A 20199-nucleotide genomic window follows, 5' to 3' on the forward strand; every position below is an offset into this window, starting at 1 on the left:
TAGTGGTGCCATTTGTTTTGACATGCGATGTTCAGAAGTGCCTCTAATTCACGAAAATGCTTATGACGTCACCATGCCCTATGCATGTTGGAGCTATTTTTTACAATTTGGGGGTCAAAAATCAAGATAGAAAGTTGAAATTTGGGACATCTTATGTTCTAATAGAGCTCTATAACATATATTCCGTTTTTTGAAATTCCCAAAATTTGGATTTTGTTAGCTGTTTTCCAAAAAATATAGTTTTTTGAATTTTTAGGGGTGAAAAACGCATTTTATGGAAAATCCGAGATAGCCATTTGATAGAACTCGTTGAGCTGCGTCTATTCATGTCCTTAATTTGCAATTTGCTTCAAACCTCGATTTTTGGCGATTTTTTAAACATTTACCACTTTTTGACTGAAAACGCCATGTAGTTGCATCACTAAAATCGATATATCTAAAAAAAAAAATGAATTTTTTTCTTAAAAATTGCACAGAAGACGTCAAATTGATGGGGGAGAAGGTATGCCAAGTTTCAAGTAGATAGCGCAAGCGGTTCATGAGTTATTCAAGAAAAACAGAGGGGGGGGGGGGGGTCGGATCCGACCCCCCCCCCCCCCAGGCGGTCGCGGGTTAATACATTTGACTTTGACCCACTGCCCAAGCTCCACGAATTCAGTCCCACTAGCCTCTATCGGACAAGAAAGGACCGCTTCATCTTGCAATAAAGTAATACCAATAACGTCTACTAGCTAGCAAAATGGGCTACTTTTATAATTTGTTCATCGATGGAAACTCTGTAGTTAACGTCAATCCCAGTCTTTCTTCATTTAGTTGGCAATGGACAGTATTTATTTCACTTAGTTACAATTACTCAACAATTTATTTTCCACTTTTATCGCTGACTAGGACACATGTGTAATGATGACTCTCCATGGTGAAAGAAGGCATCATCACGCAATTCCGGAATTCGGAATTTCCCAGTTCTGTTGGCACTATCTAAGCAACCCCGGACAAGGCGCCACAGGGCACAGCTGACCACACTGGCGGTCGGAGGACATCCTCCCTCCCCGGAGGCCCCTCACGGCCTCCTGTTTCCATCCAGCGGTGGCTGCGTGTTGGTGCGGTGGCCACTGCCACTCTGACCAGTCGCGCGGCTGGCCCCACCCCCGGCCAGGGGGCGGGGGCGGCGTTATATAATGGACGCGCCTGTCGCCGGGTGGCCGATATCGGCAGGGGGTGGGGGAGGGGGCCTCCGACCGGTCAGTGGTCACTGGTCACTGGTCATATTCACTGGTTACTCAGCACTTAATCGCAAGATTTCGGAGGCCGGCGTACCTTTATCTTTCTCATCATATTCGGAGGAACAACAACCAGCAGGTATCTGCCTAATCCTTTTAACATCTGTCATAAAAGTGGCATTCCACATTCCTGCCGTACGCACGGTCGCGCGCGGCCGACTGACCCTGACCTTTGACCGTCTGCACATGCCCCCCAAGGGGAGGGGGAGGGGGTAAGGAGGGCGGCTGGCTGGCGGCCCGTTCCGGGGTCGCTCTGGGGGGGGGGGGGAGGGGCAGGGGTGGCCCACTGCCAGACGGGGACCAGTCCATGGCGGGTGGGGCCACTCTCTCTCGTATAAACAGAAGCGTGAAGCGGTGCCACCGTGCGGCCTAGGATTCCTTGCGAATGCCCTGCAGGACCACTGGCGATAAACTATTGTGGTGGTCTTGCTGAGACTGGCACGGCTCAACAATCTTGTGCGTAGAAAACCGCCGGCGATTCTGCTTTCCGTCTTGATTAATGTAGGAATGCCTCTGACGACCCCGGGTACCGTTTGCCCGCTCCCTAGCGTCGCTGCCCTACTGCCGGAGGGCGGGCCGCCACGCATTCACACGCACACACGGACTGACTGTGCTGGCCGCTTGTGTAGGATCATCGGCTATAGCCGGGCCGCCCGCCGAGCCCGGTCCGCCGGAGACCGATGGGTCTTCCACTCGTCTGTTTGTCCGCCGGCTGCCGCCCCATTTGGAGACTGTGACTGGGCCAGTCTCTCTGTGTGGCCGCTGCCCCGGTCCCTGGGGCGCTCCCAGGACTCTGGTGTGTCGGCCGGGACACTCTCCGGTCCCGCGGAACAGGGCCGGTCAGTGACCAGTCCGAGTGACCTTTCACCCCCGTCCACAGTCACTCGCGGACCAGACGCGCCGGTCCGCAACTTCAGGAATGTCCAGTGGAACGGACAGGTCTGCCGTCTATCCTCTGTGGCCCGACTGGCCATGTTTGTGTGTTGTATGATCCATCAATAGGCCATTGAGACTTTCAGGTCATTTCTGTGCAGTGTGAGATATGATAATGACCCGGTGGTAAGCTAGCTTAAATTTTGATCGAATATTTCACTCGCGTCCGAATTGGTCTTTTCATTCAGATTGTAGGTCATGTTGCCGGATCATGCATCGCTTCAATCCCTTCCAGGCAACTGCTCAATCCGGTAACATTTCCTGTGCAGACCAGGTGCAATTGAAGGTGCATGTGTCGCTCCTCAGGCACGGCTCGCCAGTCCCCGGGTCTCGGCGCTGTGGTATGCGTGTTTCGCACCGCCCCTCGGATTGGTGCGCTGATATGGTGACAGCAGGATTTCCTATGACGCAGCGGATGTGGTGCGTAAACGCGAGTCACGTGATAAGGGGTGGCGATAACGCAGGTGGTCACGTGACCAGATACCTGCGATTGGTCAGTGAGGTGCCGGTGCATGGGTGCTGTGGGAATGAGGAATGGAATGATATTTTGGTAGTTCGCCACTCTGTTTCTGTCTGTGGTCGATGCTGAAGCGCTGACCCTGGTGTCTCAGTTTGGAGAGATGACCCTTTTGTGTGGCGGCTGGTTTCTGCGAGCGTCGTGTGTCCCAAGGCAGGTCGGACTGCCTCTCCTCGCCCTCCCCTTCCGTCGCCCGAGCCGGAGTTTGCTGAGAACTGAGCGGGGCTTCGGTTTGGTTTGTGAACAGGTGGCTCGCGCTCAGACACCGGCTGCCTGCGAGTGTAGCACCTTCAAACAAACACAGACACACGCCAGACAGATACACACTCCGACAGGCAGATACACACTCAGGCAGACTCGCCGCACAGACAGGCAGACTCGCCGCCAGGACGGACGGACGGGCAGGCTGAGCTGGCGAGTTACAGACAGGCTCACAGCACGCGCGGTCGGGCAGACAGGACGTTCCGTTGATAACAGGACTGATGCCGGTCGTTGGGCGTCCCGCCGTACTCGGTGCAGCTGTACCGTATACACGGCCGTGTATTGGCTGGCGGCCAGTCGGCGGCGCTGGCCAGCGCGTGTGCGGCGAAATGTAACAACAACTCGCCTGTGTCGGAACAGAGTCTGAGCGTCTGATCGCAGGCCAGGCCGGGAGTGGGATCGAGAGCAAGAGCTCTCATTTCTGGAGGTGGACTCTAGTCACGGATGCAGCGAATCAGCAGTTAGGTCAGCGTACGATTGCGGGGGTCAGAGCTTGCTTCGAAACTTTTTAACGGCTAACGCCGTTTACCCTTGAGGCCTCTGCCGCAAGGTGTCTCCAACAGTTTTGAAGATGCTGCTGGTTTGGGGCATCATTTATGTGTGGTGTAGATTTATAGGTCTTGACCGAAAACACAAATTTGGCATTGTTCGGCATTTGTAACAGATTCGGCACTTGAAATTTGGAAACTGGCTCCAGCCGCTTAGAGGATGGCACATAAAATAAGCTTTTTGCCTGTTAGATCGTGTGCTGGGTGAATGTTGTTCCATGGGCTTAAAACTTCAAAGTACATCTATTGCACATTCCCAAGCTGGTGTCATGTGCAGCGTAATGCGTGTTTCGATAGACGTGTTTGTTTTATGGCACGGCCTCGATTGCCCGGCAGAGTGGGCGTTAGATGTCCCGGACACAGCGGTATCCCTGCTAAAGCATTGCAAACATGGCGATAAGATAGCGAAACTGCTGACGGAACTGTGCAACGTGCATGGGGCATGTCGGCCGATGCTTCTTTATCCTTTCGTCCTTGAAATCGTTAAGTCATCAATTGAAGTTTCCGTTGATGATAAACGTATCGTCTGGTGTGGGATCTGATTGTCCTCAGAACTGTCACTGTCCAACACTGGAGAAGGTAAATCACCTATTTCTGGTGGTCTGACCGCCCTCCCTGACCCTCGTCCACCCTCTCCGTCCCTGCCCTCGGCTCACAGCGACCTGCCCCGTTGACCCGCCTCTAACCTCCACCTCGTTGACCCGACTCTAACCTCTGGCCCCTCCGGCAGACGAGCTCGGCGGCACCGACCTGCTCCCAGCCGCCCGCCGCTGCCGCCACCTCCGCTGCCGCGCCCCCCGCCGCCGAGGACGACTCCCTGGAGGAGTGTACCCTGTGGGTGGCCTTCGTCACCTACCTGGCCTACTTCGTGCTGGTGGCAGTCGGCTACGTCAAGGAGTTCCTATTCCCCGTGCACCAGAAGGAAAAGGACAGACAGGTGAGAGGACGGCGGGACCGGGAGGCAGGGACACGTGTTGGGGGACGGTGCCACCGGGAGACAGGTGAGAGAAGACGGCGGGACCGGGAGGCAGGGACACGTGTTAGGGGACGGTGCCACCGGGAGACAGGTGAGAGAAGACGGATGTCAACGGGATACTGCTGGGATTGCACTGTCGTGGATGAGATGTTTGTCAGGTACCGATGGGTGGAATGACGTAACGATTTAGATCCTATTCTCTGATGCCCTCTCTGTGTGGCTATAATAGGCTCCTGACTGAGGCTGAGCGATGCTGTCATATATGTACTGAATGTAGGACATTGGACTGGGGATGCTTGGGTCACCAGCCTGTCACCGGTCAATGATTGCGTAAATTCAGTCCTTTGCAGCGTTGTTTAGCAGGCTTCGTGCATTTCGAAATAGCTGCAGAAGTTTACGCTCAATGATCCTTGCCAGACATTGATAAATGATTGACTTTTTAGGTCAGTTCGTCGTTTTCGTAGGCACTTGCTGGATTCCTCTGCAGACCATGGAATTTGAAGTGTAGCAATGAGCCTCGTTGACTTGGTCCCGTAGCAGCGCGCAGTCAACACGGAATACCTTCCGAATGCCGCCACATCGCTGACTTAGCCGCACGGCTAGCCCATTTATTCTGTTGAGCACCTAGGCAATAGGCATGAACGTGGATTTGAGCGTTGAACTCTGGCGTTTCCCTGAGGAAATATCGCGAACCGCTCAGCCAGTTACTACCCTTTATTCAAACTTCGCTCACTTACGATGCTTACCTACTTGATTTTTGTTCCTGATTATTGAATTCAGTTCCTCAAATCATGTTCGGGTGTTTTGCGCATTGAATTGAATCTAGCTCCTGTGTCCTGTCAGAGACGTTTTTTTTTTGTTTTTTTTTGTGAATTTATCATTCATGCACAATGTGCATGTGCAATGTGCATTGCACATTGCGCCCTTTGCTGACGTCACCGCCAACAGGGCTGCTTGATGCTGCTTTTGTTTCCTAGTTACCTTCAGTCGATGCCAGTACCTATTCAAATGCCCTGTCATGTTCAGAAGGGCCACTTGTGATAACGTAAATCTAACAATCAATGTGTAGGGAAGCTCTTCGTAGTAGAATAGACGGTCCAATCTTGGCCACTTGGCCCACTAACCTTTTGAAGGCATTCATCGGTACGCAACGATAGTTAGGATAGATAGGGCCTTACCACACCCAGTTATGGGAAGGCGCTATCTTGCTTCTGGTCTTATCTGGCACTGTTGGCCCCATATTGAAGACCTATCGCAATCGTACAATCACCATGACATAAGTCGCTTTCCACCTGATTTATTCGTCAGAGGCACGATGTAATTTTTAGAGGTTGATGGAGTAATTATTTGGAAATTTGTTTTGCAACATTGATATACAAGGCAAATTGTTGGAGATTCCACTTATTGAACCATCTTAATCAAAGACGGTGTTATTTATGACATCCATTCCATTCGACAAACGCTCCTTTACGTATCCGCATTCTCTGCTGGTAAACTGAGTAGGTAGTGAACCAATTCACCCTACCTCACCGAAATTCCCGAGGAGTTTGGTCTTTGTACCAGTCACATCAAGCTCGCCTGATCGTGTAGCTGGTGTTAAGTGCGCCCGATCCGGCCTGGTACGAACGTGCTGTCTCGTGTTCGCGCCCCTGTACTGACCTGGGGTTACTCAGTCACCACAGGCCTGCTCAATGCTCAACTAGAGCCATTGCAGCTATGATATCCTGTCAGCAGGCCATAACGATAGGGCGGGTGACATTTATGGGATGTTTTGCCGTGCAAATGCCCGCTCAATGCGAAAATAATGGTCATGAAGTGATTATCAGCATAAAGAAGGAGCACATCATACTGTAGATGGTAATACAGGGGTGATCATAGTTGCTATAAATCTTAAATGAAGTGTGAATTGGATCGTTATCTGCACATTACTTTCTCAAACCGCGTCGTTTAAAGTCCCACGTTCCCCGGCTGCCCAGCCGTCTGCTATAGATCACGTTTTGTGTTGATGGGCCGCTGTTTGCATTTTATTGCCGCGTTGTCTGTCGTTTAGAGAGGCGCTGTTTTCTGACCATCCATAGCGGCCCGTCTGCGGCCTCAGCTGAGAGTCGGACAGTAGGACTCGTTCGCTGCACTGGGAGGAATAAAGCTCACGAGCGTGAAACCGTGCGCTGTTCCTCGTATAACTATTCTATTTGCGTGGGTTTGTCTATCGTCTATTTCTGTTGCTTATGTTGCGTGGTCTTGGAAAGAGGAACTGCTATTTTCATCTAATATTGCCGGCATTTGCTATTTCTCAGTCGCCTCTTTAGTTTTTATGTGGTAAAGATTTTGGATTTTGTGTGTATCAACTATCAGTGCGTATATTCGTCTCGTGTTGTGCGTTCCATTGGCATTGACTCCATTCCATCGGTGTGCCCCGCTGCGCAGGGTTACACGCCGCTGTACCTGAGTTTCGAGAGTTTCTACATCCGTAACGTGTACCGGCGGATGTCGGCGTGCTTCAACAACCCGCTGGCCAGCTGCCCGGGAGGCCAGATCGACATCCAGCTGCGCGAGACGCCCGACTACGGCTTCAGCTACAGGTGGGAGCGCAGAGCCAGGGCCGCTGCGGAGGGTCACTCAGTGGGCACCGGGACTTTCCATAGTGGGCTGGCTGACGATGTCTTGCACACTTTGCTCAGGACTATAAAAATATCTTGCTCGAATATGGTATCTGTATGTTGAATGTTGGATGAGTTTATACAGAAATTTGTTGTAGAAATTATATGTAGAAATTTGTTGTAGCTTTATGATCTGCTACTAGTCTGAAGATTCTAAAAGCATCATAGCTTGTTTTAGGTTGATAAAGGACATGAAAATGCACGATCGTCGTAGTATCGCCGAAGTTGTTTTGTTCATTTATTTTCTATAAATGTAGCGCCGTAGATGATGTTTTTAGTTCCGCGCACGATTCGGACGGTTTGTAGTACCAACTCGGGCTATGTCTGTATAGTCAGTTTTCGCTACGCAGCTCAGCAGTGTGGCACAGTAAAGTTACGCCCCACAGCTCAGTAGAGGACCTGCACCGGTCACCGGTCGTCGCTGCTACCTGGTCGGCCCGTAGTCGGTGTCGTAGTGGCTGATCACAGCTGTAAGCCTTGTTGTGCTCACCCTTTAGTGATTGTGGGGCTCGGTGTCCGGGAAATGTTATCATTCGTTCTGTATTGCACGCTCTCCATGTCTGATGGGACACCAGTGGCGGCGATTGGTAAGGGCTGATTGTGTGCTGCGCATGATCACGCGACTGTTTCCATTCCGCAACCATGACTGATCACACACCTGTCCGAATTCCGGAGCCGGCTACATCTGGAATCCCCTCGGCGATTCACGGCTCACAGCTTTACTACCGGCACAATACGGCCATTTTGTGACCGTTTTTCGCCTCACAGTTCCGGCCAATTATGCCACATATCCTGCCATATCGTGTGGGCATTTCACACTGTGTTGACTATTCTGCCATGCACCTTTTGATATTTCACAACTTGCATCATCATTCATCACTGCCTGAGGCATACGTTTTACTGGACATATCACACCTCCCATCCCTGGCATCTGACGGTCCTACTCCCCTCAATTATCAACCCCTTTTCAGGGCCATATTTAGACCATTTCACTGGTCTGGCCTTCACAACCTAGCATCGCTGCTGCACAGCTTGCCAGTCTTGGTTTCAAGCCCTGAACAGTGCACAGTGCACACATCAGTGCCTGCTACTGTTTACATCTGGTAAAGACCAGGACGAAGGTCTACAAAGTAGTGTCCTCGCTGTTGCTTGGCTGCCACATCAGTGCCTTTTACGGACAAAACACCGCGTCAAAAATGGAGATGGGTGTTGTGTGGGGCATCATTAATTCAGAATAGCTCCATGCACGACGGTACATTGTTGTTGCATAACTCAACACTCATGTCCCCATGCCCGCGGTGAAGACGGTGAAGGCGCCCGCTCAGCAATGAGCTCCTTTTTGGGAGTAGTGGGATGTCAGCTCCCATCTTTGGTAAATGGCTAAGGCGTCAGGAACTGCTCTAGAACGGGGGCGCCGGCTGCCACGCTGCCTGGTCAACTGCGGTAGAGATCGAGGCCGAGACATCGAGACGAGACGAGGATCGAGACACTTTTCCCAGCGACCAGCGCGTCGTCTGACGGGGCTGTAGCCGCCCTGGTCCCGCTAGAGTGCCGGCGGGCCGTCGGTGGGCCAACCCCCTCCCTCCCCCTCCCCCGCCGGCCGCCGCCCTTGCTCGGTGCATGTGTACCGGGCGGCTGGGGCGGGGTGGGGAGGGGCCGCCGGCGATAGCTCTACACGGCAACCCGGCTCGAGCGTCTGGCGCTGAGGCCCGCGGCCGGTCGGATCGGTTACCAGACCCGTGCATACTAGTGATGTCAATTTCAGAAAACATATGTCCAGTGTCTGTCCAATGTCCAATACTTACGTCGACCGTCCGTCCAAAAATGTCCAAGCCAGCCATTTGTCCAAAGATGTCCGACATCTACGCAGTAGTTTACGCTCAACACCGTTATTTAATTTGCTTTTAATGTATCGCTACCAGCTCAAAAGTGGTAATCATATCGAAAGCTAAGCTTTCTAATAGCCAATCAATGTTAAACACGATTACTTTATAAAAATGTTGAGGTGTAGCAAGCGATTGTCCAAAGTTGTCCAAGACCTGCTGTCATTGTCCAACCGAATTCCGAATTGGACATTGGACAAAATCGAAATTCCGAAGATTCAAGTTCCGATTGACACCACTAGTGCATACTGCACATTGCACAACTGTCGGGCCTGCTGTGTGTACTGGTGGTCGTCACACGGCGGCGCCTGTGCCACTGGCCTCGTTATTATCGTGCCGTGACCGTCTGATGTGCGGGCCATTGGCAGTTGGCACCAAACGGGGCCGACACAACACACATCAGACTGTTTGTGTCATATTCCCAGTGCTGAGTGCCAGCGATGCATTTACGACGGGAAAAGTGTCGCGGTTTGTAAACGTTTTCCCACTATTTTGGGGAGATTTCCTGGTGACTAAAGCAGCCCGCGTTCCTGTTACCACTAACTTCCTCGGAGTCCCCTCACCTAAACGATCAATGATCATTGATCCAGGTGCATTCGAGGTGCAGCAGTTTCAACCTGCGTTCCGTCGATTTAACACCGTGCCTCGGCCTGGCGACAGGATGTCTGTGTGTGCGTTTGTGTACGTGCACGGGCAGCCTAGCAACCCACGTCCACGATTATGGGGGGGAGGGGGGGGGGTATTAGCCGTCTGGACAACTGCCTAACAGGATTATTTCTGTAGCGTGGCATAAGTAGGGATGAGTGAGGTGCTTCATTGTTTCCTGTTTGCATTGCGGCCACGCAGGTGTTTAATCGCATATAAGCGGTGTCTGAGGAGGTTATGTTCAGCCGGTTTTCCTTTTTAGTTGATTATTTTCCATCGCAGTGACGCTTCCGAACCTGTATTGTACTCGGCGAGCGTTGGTGGTGTGCGCTATGGAGTAAAGATCCTGGCCCCCATATAGTCTGCAGGGCGCTGTCCCAGTCACCCGTACGTTGCACTACCCGGACTTCATCGTCTTGGAAACTAGCATTGTGCACGCTCATACCACGTGCCGATGCACGCGACTGAACTTTGTTCAATTTATTCACAACCTCGTTCGCCCTCCTTCCACTCCTATCGGCGGACTAAATTTTCTACTCTGTGGCCGATTTCACCACATTCGTCTGCGCACGGGTGTTAGCTGTCAGCCCTGCAGGATCTCACTACGTGGACATTTTGTTATGCATTTCTGTGGAGTGTTGGCCCGTGGTTTGCCACGTTCCTGGAGCTACCATAACTGATTCTCTGGACATTCCGCACGCTCGTTGGTCGGCGAGGACCTCGTGGCCGTTCTGGTACTGGGGTGAACTCTGCTGCCGTCAGTAACGCCCGCTAAGACACGGTGACAGCCTGGGTGACCGTCGTCCCCTGTTGCCGGCCGAAACACCGTGCAATGACAGCTTTGTGCCCGCGGGGGTCCCAGCGGCTCTGAGCTCTACTCTATATGTGAGCCCGAGGGAGTGTGACGGCAGGTTAGACTCAGCGACCGCGGGGTCCGCAGTGGTGGCCTCGTTTTACACGCACTCACCATTGCCACGGGTCGATGGCTGCTCGCCGTGTTAGGGTCTGTTGTTTCTCGCTGACGTCTGTGTAGTATTCTGCCCTCTGTATTGTGTTGCGGCTACAGTGTAATGTGTAAGTCGTCTGTTTTTCTATTTACTCCATGTATTGGCTGCATAAAGTCTCAATTGGCACCCTGTGCGTACACCACATCTGTCACTGTTTATGTCGTATTATAGGTGTTTCGTTTGTCGCCCGCCGACCCAGTCTACTCTGACCCGTGTTTGTGCTAGAGGTGTGCGCCCGATATAGCGTGAGTCGACACCGTGTGCCCTTACAGCGCCCATCTGACACGGCATCGTTCACTGGCCGTCCTCATCCATACCGTGTTACTCCCCACTCCCAAGCGTAGACTGGGCGCACATATCGAGCGACAAAACGACACCGCCGCGCGGCTGACCTCGGTCACCCGTGTCCACCTCAGAGTCCCCCTGTGACCGCAGTCCCAGCTCGGCGACAGGGGCCCAGTGACGTCATGTGTCGGACCTGTGACGTAACGGGTGGCGTGAGGACCGTACCATACACCGCACGTGGCGACGGGCTGTCGCTGGTCGATTGTCGGTCCAAGATGTCCGGTCGGCCGGCCGGCACTCTATTCACGTGCGTTCTTTAGGGACGGTCTCTGGTAGTGACTCAGTACGCCAGTCACGCGGTGGTGTGATTGGCGCGGTCGATGACGCACTGTTGTGACGTCATTAATATGAACACCGCTGACGTCACAGCGCGTCGATTGTTTGTGAGCCGGGTGTTGTGGATACCGTCCGGCGGTTCGGCGAAAACCGCCGAGGAATGTTTGTTTCAGTTATTGGATATCGTACGGCGCAGGTGTTGACTGTGGTCGGACAGTCTCTTCGCCTGTCGGTAGGACAATTGAAACCTGTCGGTCAGACAACCGCCGCCTGTCGGTCGGATGGACTACCAAAACCTCTCGGTCAGACAACCGCCGCCTGTCGGTTGGACAACGGACAACCGTGCCCGCCTGCAGGTCGGACAGTATCAGCTGTCGGCTGGTTCGACAGCCGTGCCGTGCCGTGCCCTGGTCAGAAAGCTATTCTCGCCTGTCGGACTGTCATGCCCGCCTGTCGTTCGGATTGTCATACCCGCCTGTCTCGGTCCGCCAACCATACTCCCTGTCGGTAGGACAGCCATGGGCCTCTCTACGGCCCTTCGTGGCTGACACTGTCCTTATGATGGGCCTACGACCTACCTAGCAATGGCTGAGCGCTGACAAGTAATTCCTCGCCCTGGGTCGGCGAATCGTCGAAAACTGTGTCGGAACTTGAGGTGTAGACTGTTGCAGAGCTCGAGTAATGTTTGCATGACGTGAAAGGCACTTTGCCAACCAGCCACCGACTCGCTGTTCAAATACCACGTGCATGTGTGTAATGTGTATGCATGTCGCACTCGTGGTTTGGGTGTGCTGTGTGCACTTGTTTGACTTCTGTTGAGTGCTAGTTAGTTGTTCGGCTCGACGCCTTTGGCTAAGTGGTACCGAGGTCGGCTTCAAGCAGATAGTGGGTGGAGGCGGCCCGCCGCGCCGTCTGCCACCTGCAAGCCGAACTTGAAAACTTGTTCGGTGGGAGTCATCTGGCTCGGAAAAAAGAGCTTGCTGAAAGCTTTTGTGCAGATTGATTTTGTAAGCTACCACCTGTCTAAAAAGTGTCAATTTTGGGTCCGGTCAGACTGCTCTGTGTCGCTGCTAGCAATACCAAACAGGTGTCTTACTGTGACCCAACGCCGGCCCATGCGGTCCACTTATACTCATGACGTACTTCTCTGTACTATCGTCACTCCATTCTTAAAAAATCTCGTCGCAGTCTTCTCGCGGATAGCGATCGTTATCTCCGTTCATTGCCTCATCCGCAAAACCTCCGCCTTCCACCCGCCATTACCGCAGCCGCGCGGTGGCGGCCGGCCAGGCGGTCACCTTAGCCTCGGCCTTCCGCTGCCCCACGTCCCACCGTCCGCCTGCCCTTCTGTCCGTCTCCTCGGGGCTGCCCCTCCTGTCCGCCTGTACCGCCCCCCCCCCCGTTTGTTCGCCTGCCTGCCATTACCGTTTGTCCGCTGCAAGGCGGTCCCTCCTGTCCGCCGTCCACCTGCCCCTCCCGTCCGCCTCTACGGGGCTGCCATGGCGGCGGCGGCTCGCACTGATTGGTGTCCTATCGACCTGGCTGGCTGTCCGATGGACGATAGCGCGGCGGTACGGTACCGTATCGACTGTGCGTTTCCTCGCCACGGCGACCGTGGTCTATGTGAGTCCGGTCCACAGCGACCGTGGATGATTTGCCTCGTTACGAATTCCCGGTGGTGGCTCTCTACAGGCGTCCTACGTTAGCGCCGAGCTGGTACGGCTCGTCAGGCTGACACTGGCGGTGTATTGTAATGGTTCCGTGGTGCTTACTGGAGGTATAATGGTCCGGTTTGCGTGTTATGCATTCATGTTCGTGTCTGCGCCAAGCGAACTGGGCCGTTTGAATAGTACAGTCGGATGTTTGGCCAAGGAAGTCGGACGTTTAAACTAGGACATACTCGTACGAGTGCGTAAGCATGCCGCTAGGTGTGAAGAATCAGGGATTGGGAAGACGTCCCTTCAATTTACTTATTCCATTATGCCGCATCCAATTTTGTAGATTTATTCCTTGGGCGCAAAATGACCTTAGCAGTCGGCGCGCCCTAAAGCCTCAATCAACAAACAAACAACAACAGTAGATTTATTCTTGGTAGCGCTCTCTCATCTCTGCAAGTACATGGGAAATGCGAACTATGTTGTTCCTGGACACTCGTGTGTAACACAAACTACAGGCGCAGCATCGTGCGTACTGGAGCCGAGACTCGAGTCAGCACTGCCACCTCACGTGTGGTAGGACGGCTGCGCCGACCGGGCCGGTCCATATTGCACCCTACATATGCTAACGAGCTGGAGCCAAGCCTCGGGTCAGCGCTGTCGCCTCCGGTACAGTGCGGTAGGACGACGGCGCCGACCGGGCCCGTCCGTGTCGCACCTATGCTAACGAGCCGGGACCGCCGGTATATATTGGTTATCGTCGGCCCGCATGCCACCACCACCGGGCCGGTCGGGTCGTCGTTCCGTCGACTGCCCCAGAGCCATACTCATGGCCAGGTGCCGTGCCTCACCCACGCAGCTTGGAAATAGAGGTGGCAAAAGATGAAAATTTTGGGAACCAGACTCGAACCAGACCCGGCTGAACATTTTTGGAACCAGTCGGACCCGGTCTTAGTTGGAACCGGAACCAGTTGGACCCGTTCCCCAAAAGTCAATTAATACAAACTACTTGTAGGAATCATTAGCATCATGTAAAACAGCCTATTTCCCAAGTTGGGAATACTCATGAGCTATTGTGTGCAAAGAAACATTCACTTAATTCCCTTCATATTTTGTAATAATGTGTAGTGTGCAAGATGGTAGTTTATGGTAGTTATGGTAGTTTATGGTAGGACCCGGTTGGACCCGTCAGAAAAATTTCCAGGAACCGGTCTGGACCCATATGGGTCCAGACTGGTTCTTTGGACCGGGTCCTCGGGTCCACATTTTGCCACCTCTACTTGGAAACAAGAGCAATTATAATGAAATTAGTCCCGATCCCGGCAAAAGGCTTGTGGCAAGCGAATTCTAGATACGTTATTGATCATATAAACGGAAGCTGGGGGTTTGAAGAGTTACGGGAAGGCTATCCAAGTGGGACAGTCTTTTGACGTCATTGCAATGAGTCCACCCGTGAGTTGTGTGTGTTATGACGTGTGTCGATATGACGTGTTTTGTTGACTGTGCCGATCAGCGCTGCTCTTCAAGTCTAACCCTCGCGATAGACGCCGTCACCTCTCAGCGTTATCGCGCGGTGTCGTGTCGGATCGACCCCTCCCGCATGCTTCTGTATCGCAAATACCCGCTCAATATCCAATAACTGCTGTGTGGCGCCCGTAAAGCCGTCTGATTGATTCGATTGGACCGTCTGACCCCTCCCGCTTCACGCCTCAGTCGAACGGGCGAGGTACGCCGCTGCATCAACTTTGGCTCGTACAACTACCTGGGCTTCGCCGAGAACTCTGGCCCGTGCACGGATACGGCTGAACGACTGCTGAGGCGGGACGGCGTGGCGCCCTGCAGCTCTCGGATGCACCTCGGTGAGTAGTGCTGGGGCCGCCGCCCCGCCGATAGGGGTGGTACCGAGACGCTACAGGCGGGACGGCGTGGCGCCCTGCAGCTCTCGGATGCACCTCGGTGAGTAGTGCTGGGGCCGCCGCCCCGCCGGTGGAGGTGGTACCGAGACGCTACAGGCGGGACGGCGTGGCGCCCTGCAGCTCTCGGATGCACCTCGGTGAGTAGTGCTGGGGCCGCCGCCCCGCCGATAGGGGTGGTACCGAGACGCTACAGGCGGGACGGCGTGGGGCCCTGCAGCTCTCGAATGCACCTCGGTGAGTGGGCCCGCCCACCGCCCCGCCCGCCGCCTGTCCGGCCGGTGGGGGTGGTACCGAGACGCTACTGGAGGGGTGGGCTAGCGATAGAGTCACGGTGGCGGGGTAGGGCTATCGGGTGGCTGTTAGACTGTGTGCTGTGTCATGGACGGAAGAGAAGGCTGGGCGATGGACTGAAAGAAAATTAACTAGTCCTATCGGTATGGACTAGTTTTGGGCCGAGGATGAGTGTTTGAAGTTGTTTTGGCGGGCTTTGATTTTTGTGGTCGGTGTGTCGTGTAAGTCCTTGGTGTTTTGAACGGAGGCGTATAGTGATTGTTTTGAAGTCTGGTAGCACTGTCTGTTGTCACTGAAATGCACCTTCCTGTGGGGTAATTATTGTTTAATTGCCGGTTGATGAATACCTACCCAAACAGTTTTTCCTACCGTACATGCACTACGGTATCAACACCGAGGGTATTTAACCGAGGTATTTAACCACATTATAGGTAATCACGTTACCCATAATGCTTGTAAATTGTGGTAAAGCTCACTGGTATGTGGCTGAACGTTTGCTCCGGTCCTAGCCCGAATGCAGGCGACGGCCATCCCGTGCTACTGGTGCATCAATGCTGCAAGTGAAGCGGCTTTTGTGGTTTTCCCGTCACTAGGCAATTTATTTGGTCGTTGAGACTTTGTCGTATCTGACTCTCCCACCATTGACGTAAAGCTAACCTTGGTGAAGCATTAGGGTGTCGGTCTATCACTTGACATTGGCTGGGACACTTGAAAACGACGCCGGCAGTGATAGTTGTTTCTAGTCTGGTCATAGTCCACTTGCGGCACTACCGTTGGTCGGTATTGTCTGAAGTTGCGTATTGAGTATTGACGTAGTGATAATTATCGGTCCTCTGAGCACTGCAATGAGTTCCTGTCTCCTGACGTATGAAGAAGACTAAAAGAACCGCAGTGAAATGTTTCTCAGGTATTTCGGAGTTGACCTCTTCTGTTCGACAGTCCGACGCTGCGCTGACGTCTTCGGACATGGTGACCCACTCTAGCTGCTGCTGTCAGCAGCTCGATCCGCGGCTGTTTCGCCGTCCCCTCGCCGGCTCTGTGCTACTGCTGCCGTCCCTCGGATCTGACCTCGGCTGCCCCTCCCCGTCCCTCCAGGCAGCCAGCAGTGTCAGGACGACCTGGAGGCACTGGTGGCCGAGTACCTCGGGGTCGAGGACGCCGTCACATTCTCCATGGGGTTCGCCACGAACGCGCTCAACATCCCGACGCTGGTGGGTCGCGGCTCGCTTGTCATCAGCGACCAGCTGAACCACGCCTCGCTGATCCTGGGACTGCGGCTCTCCGGCGCCACCATCGACGTCTTCAAACACAACGGTCAGTGGGCAACACAACGGTCAGTGGGCGACTCAAACACGACTCAAACACAAGGGTCAGTGGGCGACTCAAACACGACTCAAGCACAACGGTCAGTGGGGGACCGGACGGCTGTGACGGGCCCAGCCACCCTGGTGGGACCCCGCCTGGTGCGCGTTGGGCCTTCTTTGTTTGCTGATCGCTTACACTAAGCCATACGTGCCAAACAATGTGCATAGCTGTCTGTGTTTGTAACTTGTAAAAAATCCGTTGATTCGCTCTATCTGAGCTCTGACAATGATATGTATATCTGCATCCGAACCACGTGCGCCGTTCGTCCCAAGGTCGCTGTCGTGAGTCACGGATTAGCATGCCACTGCCTTAAGCGACTCGCCAGTCCAGTACAGACTGGTTCCTACCGTGCAGTCAGCGATCCGCTGAGGATTACAGTGGGAGGAGAGCTGGGGGTGGCGGCCAGCACGTGGTCAAAGAGGCTGGGGGAGGGTGATGTGCTAGTAAGGAGGGGGGGGGGGCTATTTTACCTCTAGAAGACCCCGCGAGGTAATAAAGAATATTGGGTTGTGTGAGTGGGATGAAGCAAGGTAACAATGTGAAGTGACTGGACGAAATCATTATCCGCTGTCCGCACTGTGTTTATAAGCAATGTACCTGCTGTGGTAAGAAATCCAATGAGATCCATGATCCAATGAGATCTTAGAAATCCAATGCCCCAAAGCTTGAAGAACAATCGATATAAAATACGTTCTGTTTATTTCACGGGATGCCAACAAAGGCGCGAAAACACTCCCACCTTAGCTGCGTCCCGGGACCTTGCCGGTGTCAATGTCATCGATGGCTCGGATATTTCCCGCCGCGTGCGTGCGTGCCGTGCTATATCGGCAGTATTGGGGCTCTGATGGGGACGGGGCGCGGCGCTGAACCCCTGAGACGTGCGTAATAGTAAAATCTACCAATTCCTCAGGGCGGGAAGCGCGTCTTTATCGCGCGATGTTGCATCGTCGTCTGTGTAACCTCTGCGATATACGCGACCTTCACATTTGACCCCATATTTTGGCCCGTGTGTATTGCGTAACCTTTGGTTGCTTTGACCTACATGACCAGCTATGCACTGCAGCCGATGTTTTTTGTACCTTCGGTATGACATCCGTGACCTTTGTGGCCAAATTGCCTGTTTGTAACCTCTGTGGCCCGTGTGTGACCCATCGGTGACCTCTATACCCTCAGACATGAAGGACCTGGAGCGTAAGCTGCGTCGCGCCATCGTGGACGGCCACCCGCGCACCCACCGGCCCTGGAAGAAGATCCTCATTGTGGTGGAGGGCATCTACAGCATGGAGGGCTCCATCTGCAAACTGCCCGAGATCATCGCACTCAAGAAAAAGTACAAGGTCGGTGACATATGTCGGCTGATCAGGGTGGCCGAAATTGTTAAGCAAGCCGGGTATGACGACGAGAATGGTTGAATTTAGTAAAGTTTCGTTGTTTGTTCAATTTCCTATGACAGCGCGTGCCATTTCAGCTTTTTTTGGCGTGGTACTGTCTACCTCACCATTGGTATTTATGGGCGTAACGTGTTTCTTATTGCTCGGTAGCTAGTAAGTAAACATGGGCACTAAACACATGAGAAGCTTGCGTCTCCGCGTCATTATGTTCTGTTAGATACCACGTCAGTAGTATCTGTAGTTTTGGGGCTCGTCTTAACTTTTTTAAACTCTAGCTGGATTGGTATAGTTCCGCGCTAGGAGCGACGGAGCCAGTTCGTAAAGTGTCCCGCCTAAGCAGGTGTCCGGGCGCCGCACCCGGCCTCGTCTGCCGAATGCGCACGGTTATGTGTATTCAGGCGCTGACGCCAGGGTTGGTGGTGTTGGGGAGGATTCGATTGAGGCACGGTCAGACAGGCCCGGGGTGGTTGCCGGGTCCCGTGACCTGCTGGTATGTCGCCGACGGAGCGGCGATAGGCGGCTGATCTCGGACCTCAGTGAGACCGTGGTTATCCTCCCAGGCCGATAGGGCACGACCCACACCCCCGCGTGTTGACACGGGAGTGTGGGGTGCACCCGACACGGGAGCATAGACCCGCACTCCGTGCTGGGTGCACCCGGTACGGAAGTGTTGGTATGCGGCGGCTCGAGTGTGTCAACAGTGTACTCAGAATAGATTCATGGCTGGCGATAGAGCCGGTATGGTGCACCGGTAGCAATGTATTCTGAAGTATGGTCTGCAATATTGATAATGTCGTTTAATGGTATCGTCGACGACGCTTTAAACTATTCAGGTGTAGGACTGTATAATTCAGCTTAAACACGTCCATGAAGAAAGTGGCCAGCAATTGCGGATAATATGTGAGGTCGTGACCCCGCACCTCTGACCCCTACCCCCTGTTCCCCTATCTCTGCCCCAGGCGTACCTGTGGGTGACCCCTCCCCTACATCTACCCCCAGGCGTACCTGTACCTGGACGAGGCACACAGTATCGGCGCGCCGACCGTTCCGCTATCTCTGCCCTCAGGCGTACCTGTACCTGGACGAGGCACACAGTATCGGCGCGCTGACCGCTCCCCTATATCTGCCCCCAGGCGTACCTGTACCTGGACGAGGCACACAGTATCGGCGCGCTCGGTCCCACCGGCCGCGGCGTCTGCGAGTACTACGGCTGTGATACGCGCGACATCGACGTGCTCATGGGCACCTTCACCAAGAGTTTCGGCGCCATCGGCGGCTACATGGCCGGCAGCAGGGTGAGTCGGCGAGGGGGCTGACTACGGCTCCCGTGAGTCGGTGAGAGGGGCTCACCGGAGGGGCTCACCAGCCTCTGTGAGTCGGCAAAGGGGCTGTGAGTTGGCGAGGGGGACTCGCCAACCCCGTGAGTCAGTGAGCTCAGGAGTTCTGACGGGTCAGCTGTGGGTTCATTGGCTCTGGCTTCGTTAGCGGTAGGATTATCAGCTCCATGGTTTAGTGAATGGCCAACTGGGCGGATTTTAACAAGTCATTCCGGCAAAGCCACAGAAATGGGTGACCTGAGGCCTCTTGCACCAAAATCCTCTTGCACCAATGCTTGAATTATTTTGCATCGTATACCCAATCCAAGACTCAAATGTGACAATTTGCGTGTAAAATTTACCAAGCACCTGTAGGATTATATGTTGGGCTATTGCAAACAAATTTACCACCGTTTGATTAGCTTATTCTGAAACCGGTTTTTCGATTTTACCTAGCTAGGTAGTTTGGTGCAAGAGGCCTCTGATTGACTGTGACGGTTAAGTGCACGGCTTATCTTGCGTAATTGTCCGTTCAGTGGGCATTGGCGGCATTGGTGGTGGCATTAGCTGAGCATGAATAGAGCACTCATGCATGTAGGTATAGGCCACGTTCGGCTAGAGTAAGATTAGATTTTTACTTGACGACTGTAGTTTCATTGATTCAACACCTCCCTCTTGTCGGCCTTCTCTTGATCCATTATCATGCACGCATGCGGGCCGACAAGCTCACTCACAGATATCCGACGACTTTTCTCTTTGAGTGTTGTCTCAAGAGCTAGTTTCCCGGCGTTTGAGCGTGGAGACGAGTGGGCGGGTGGTTTGGAGGCGCCGGCAGACGCGGCCACTCGACTTCTGCCCTTTGACGGGACCTGTAGGCGGGGCACCGGCCTCGTGGCGCCATCTCTGGCCGGCCTCGGAGGGCCGAGGGAGTCAG

General features: G+C 53.7%; 1 protein-coding gene across 2 annotated transcripts in view; it reads left to right on the forward strand.

Moving 5' to 3' along the window:
* LOC122381003 (serine palmitoyltransferase 2-like) overlaps positions 1–20199 on the forward strand; it is a 44325-nt gene that overhangs the window by 20286 nt on the left and 3840 nt on the right. The window contains exons 2-8 of one of the 2 annotated variants that reach the window (XM_043364666.1): positions 4270–4476; positions 6943–7097; positions 7751–7762; positions 14700–14845; positions 16289–16507; positions 17732–17895; positions 19083–19244. In XM_043364666.1, coding sequence (XP_043220601.1) covers positions 4270–4476; positions 6943–7097; positions 7751–7762; positions 14700–14845; positions 16289–16507; positions 17732–17895; positions 19083–19244 — 1065 coding nt within the window. The remainder of the gene's footprint in view (positions 1–4269; positions 4477–6942; positions 7098–7750; positions 7763–14699; positions 14846–16288; positions 16508–17731; positions 17896–19082; positions 19245–20199) is intronic. The other variant, XM_043364674.1, reaches the window with a different exon arrangement.

Source organism: Amphibalanus amphitrite, unplaced genomic scaffold (assembly GCF_019059575.1).
Source record: "Amphibalanus amphitrite isolate SeventyFive unplaced genomic scaffold, NRLGWU_Aamphi_draft 000010F_arrow, whole genome shotgun sequence".
Taxonomy (NCBI): domain Eukaryota; kingdom Metazoa; phylum Arthropoda; class Thecostraca; order Balanomorpha; family Balanidae; genus Amphibalanus; species Amphibalanus amphitrite.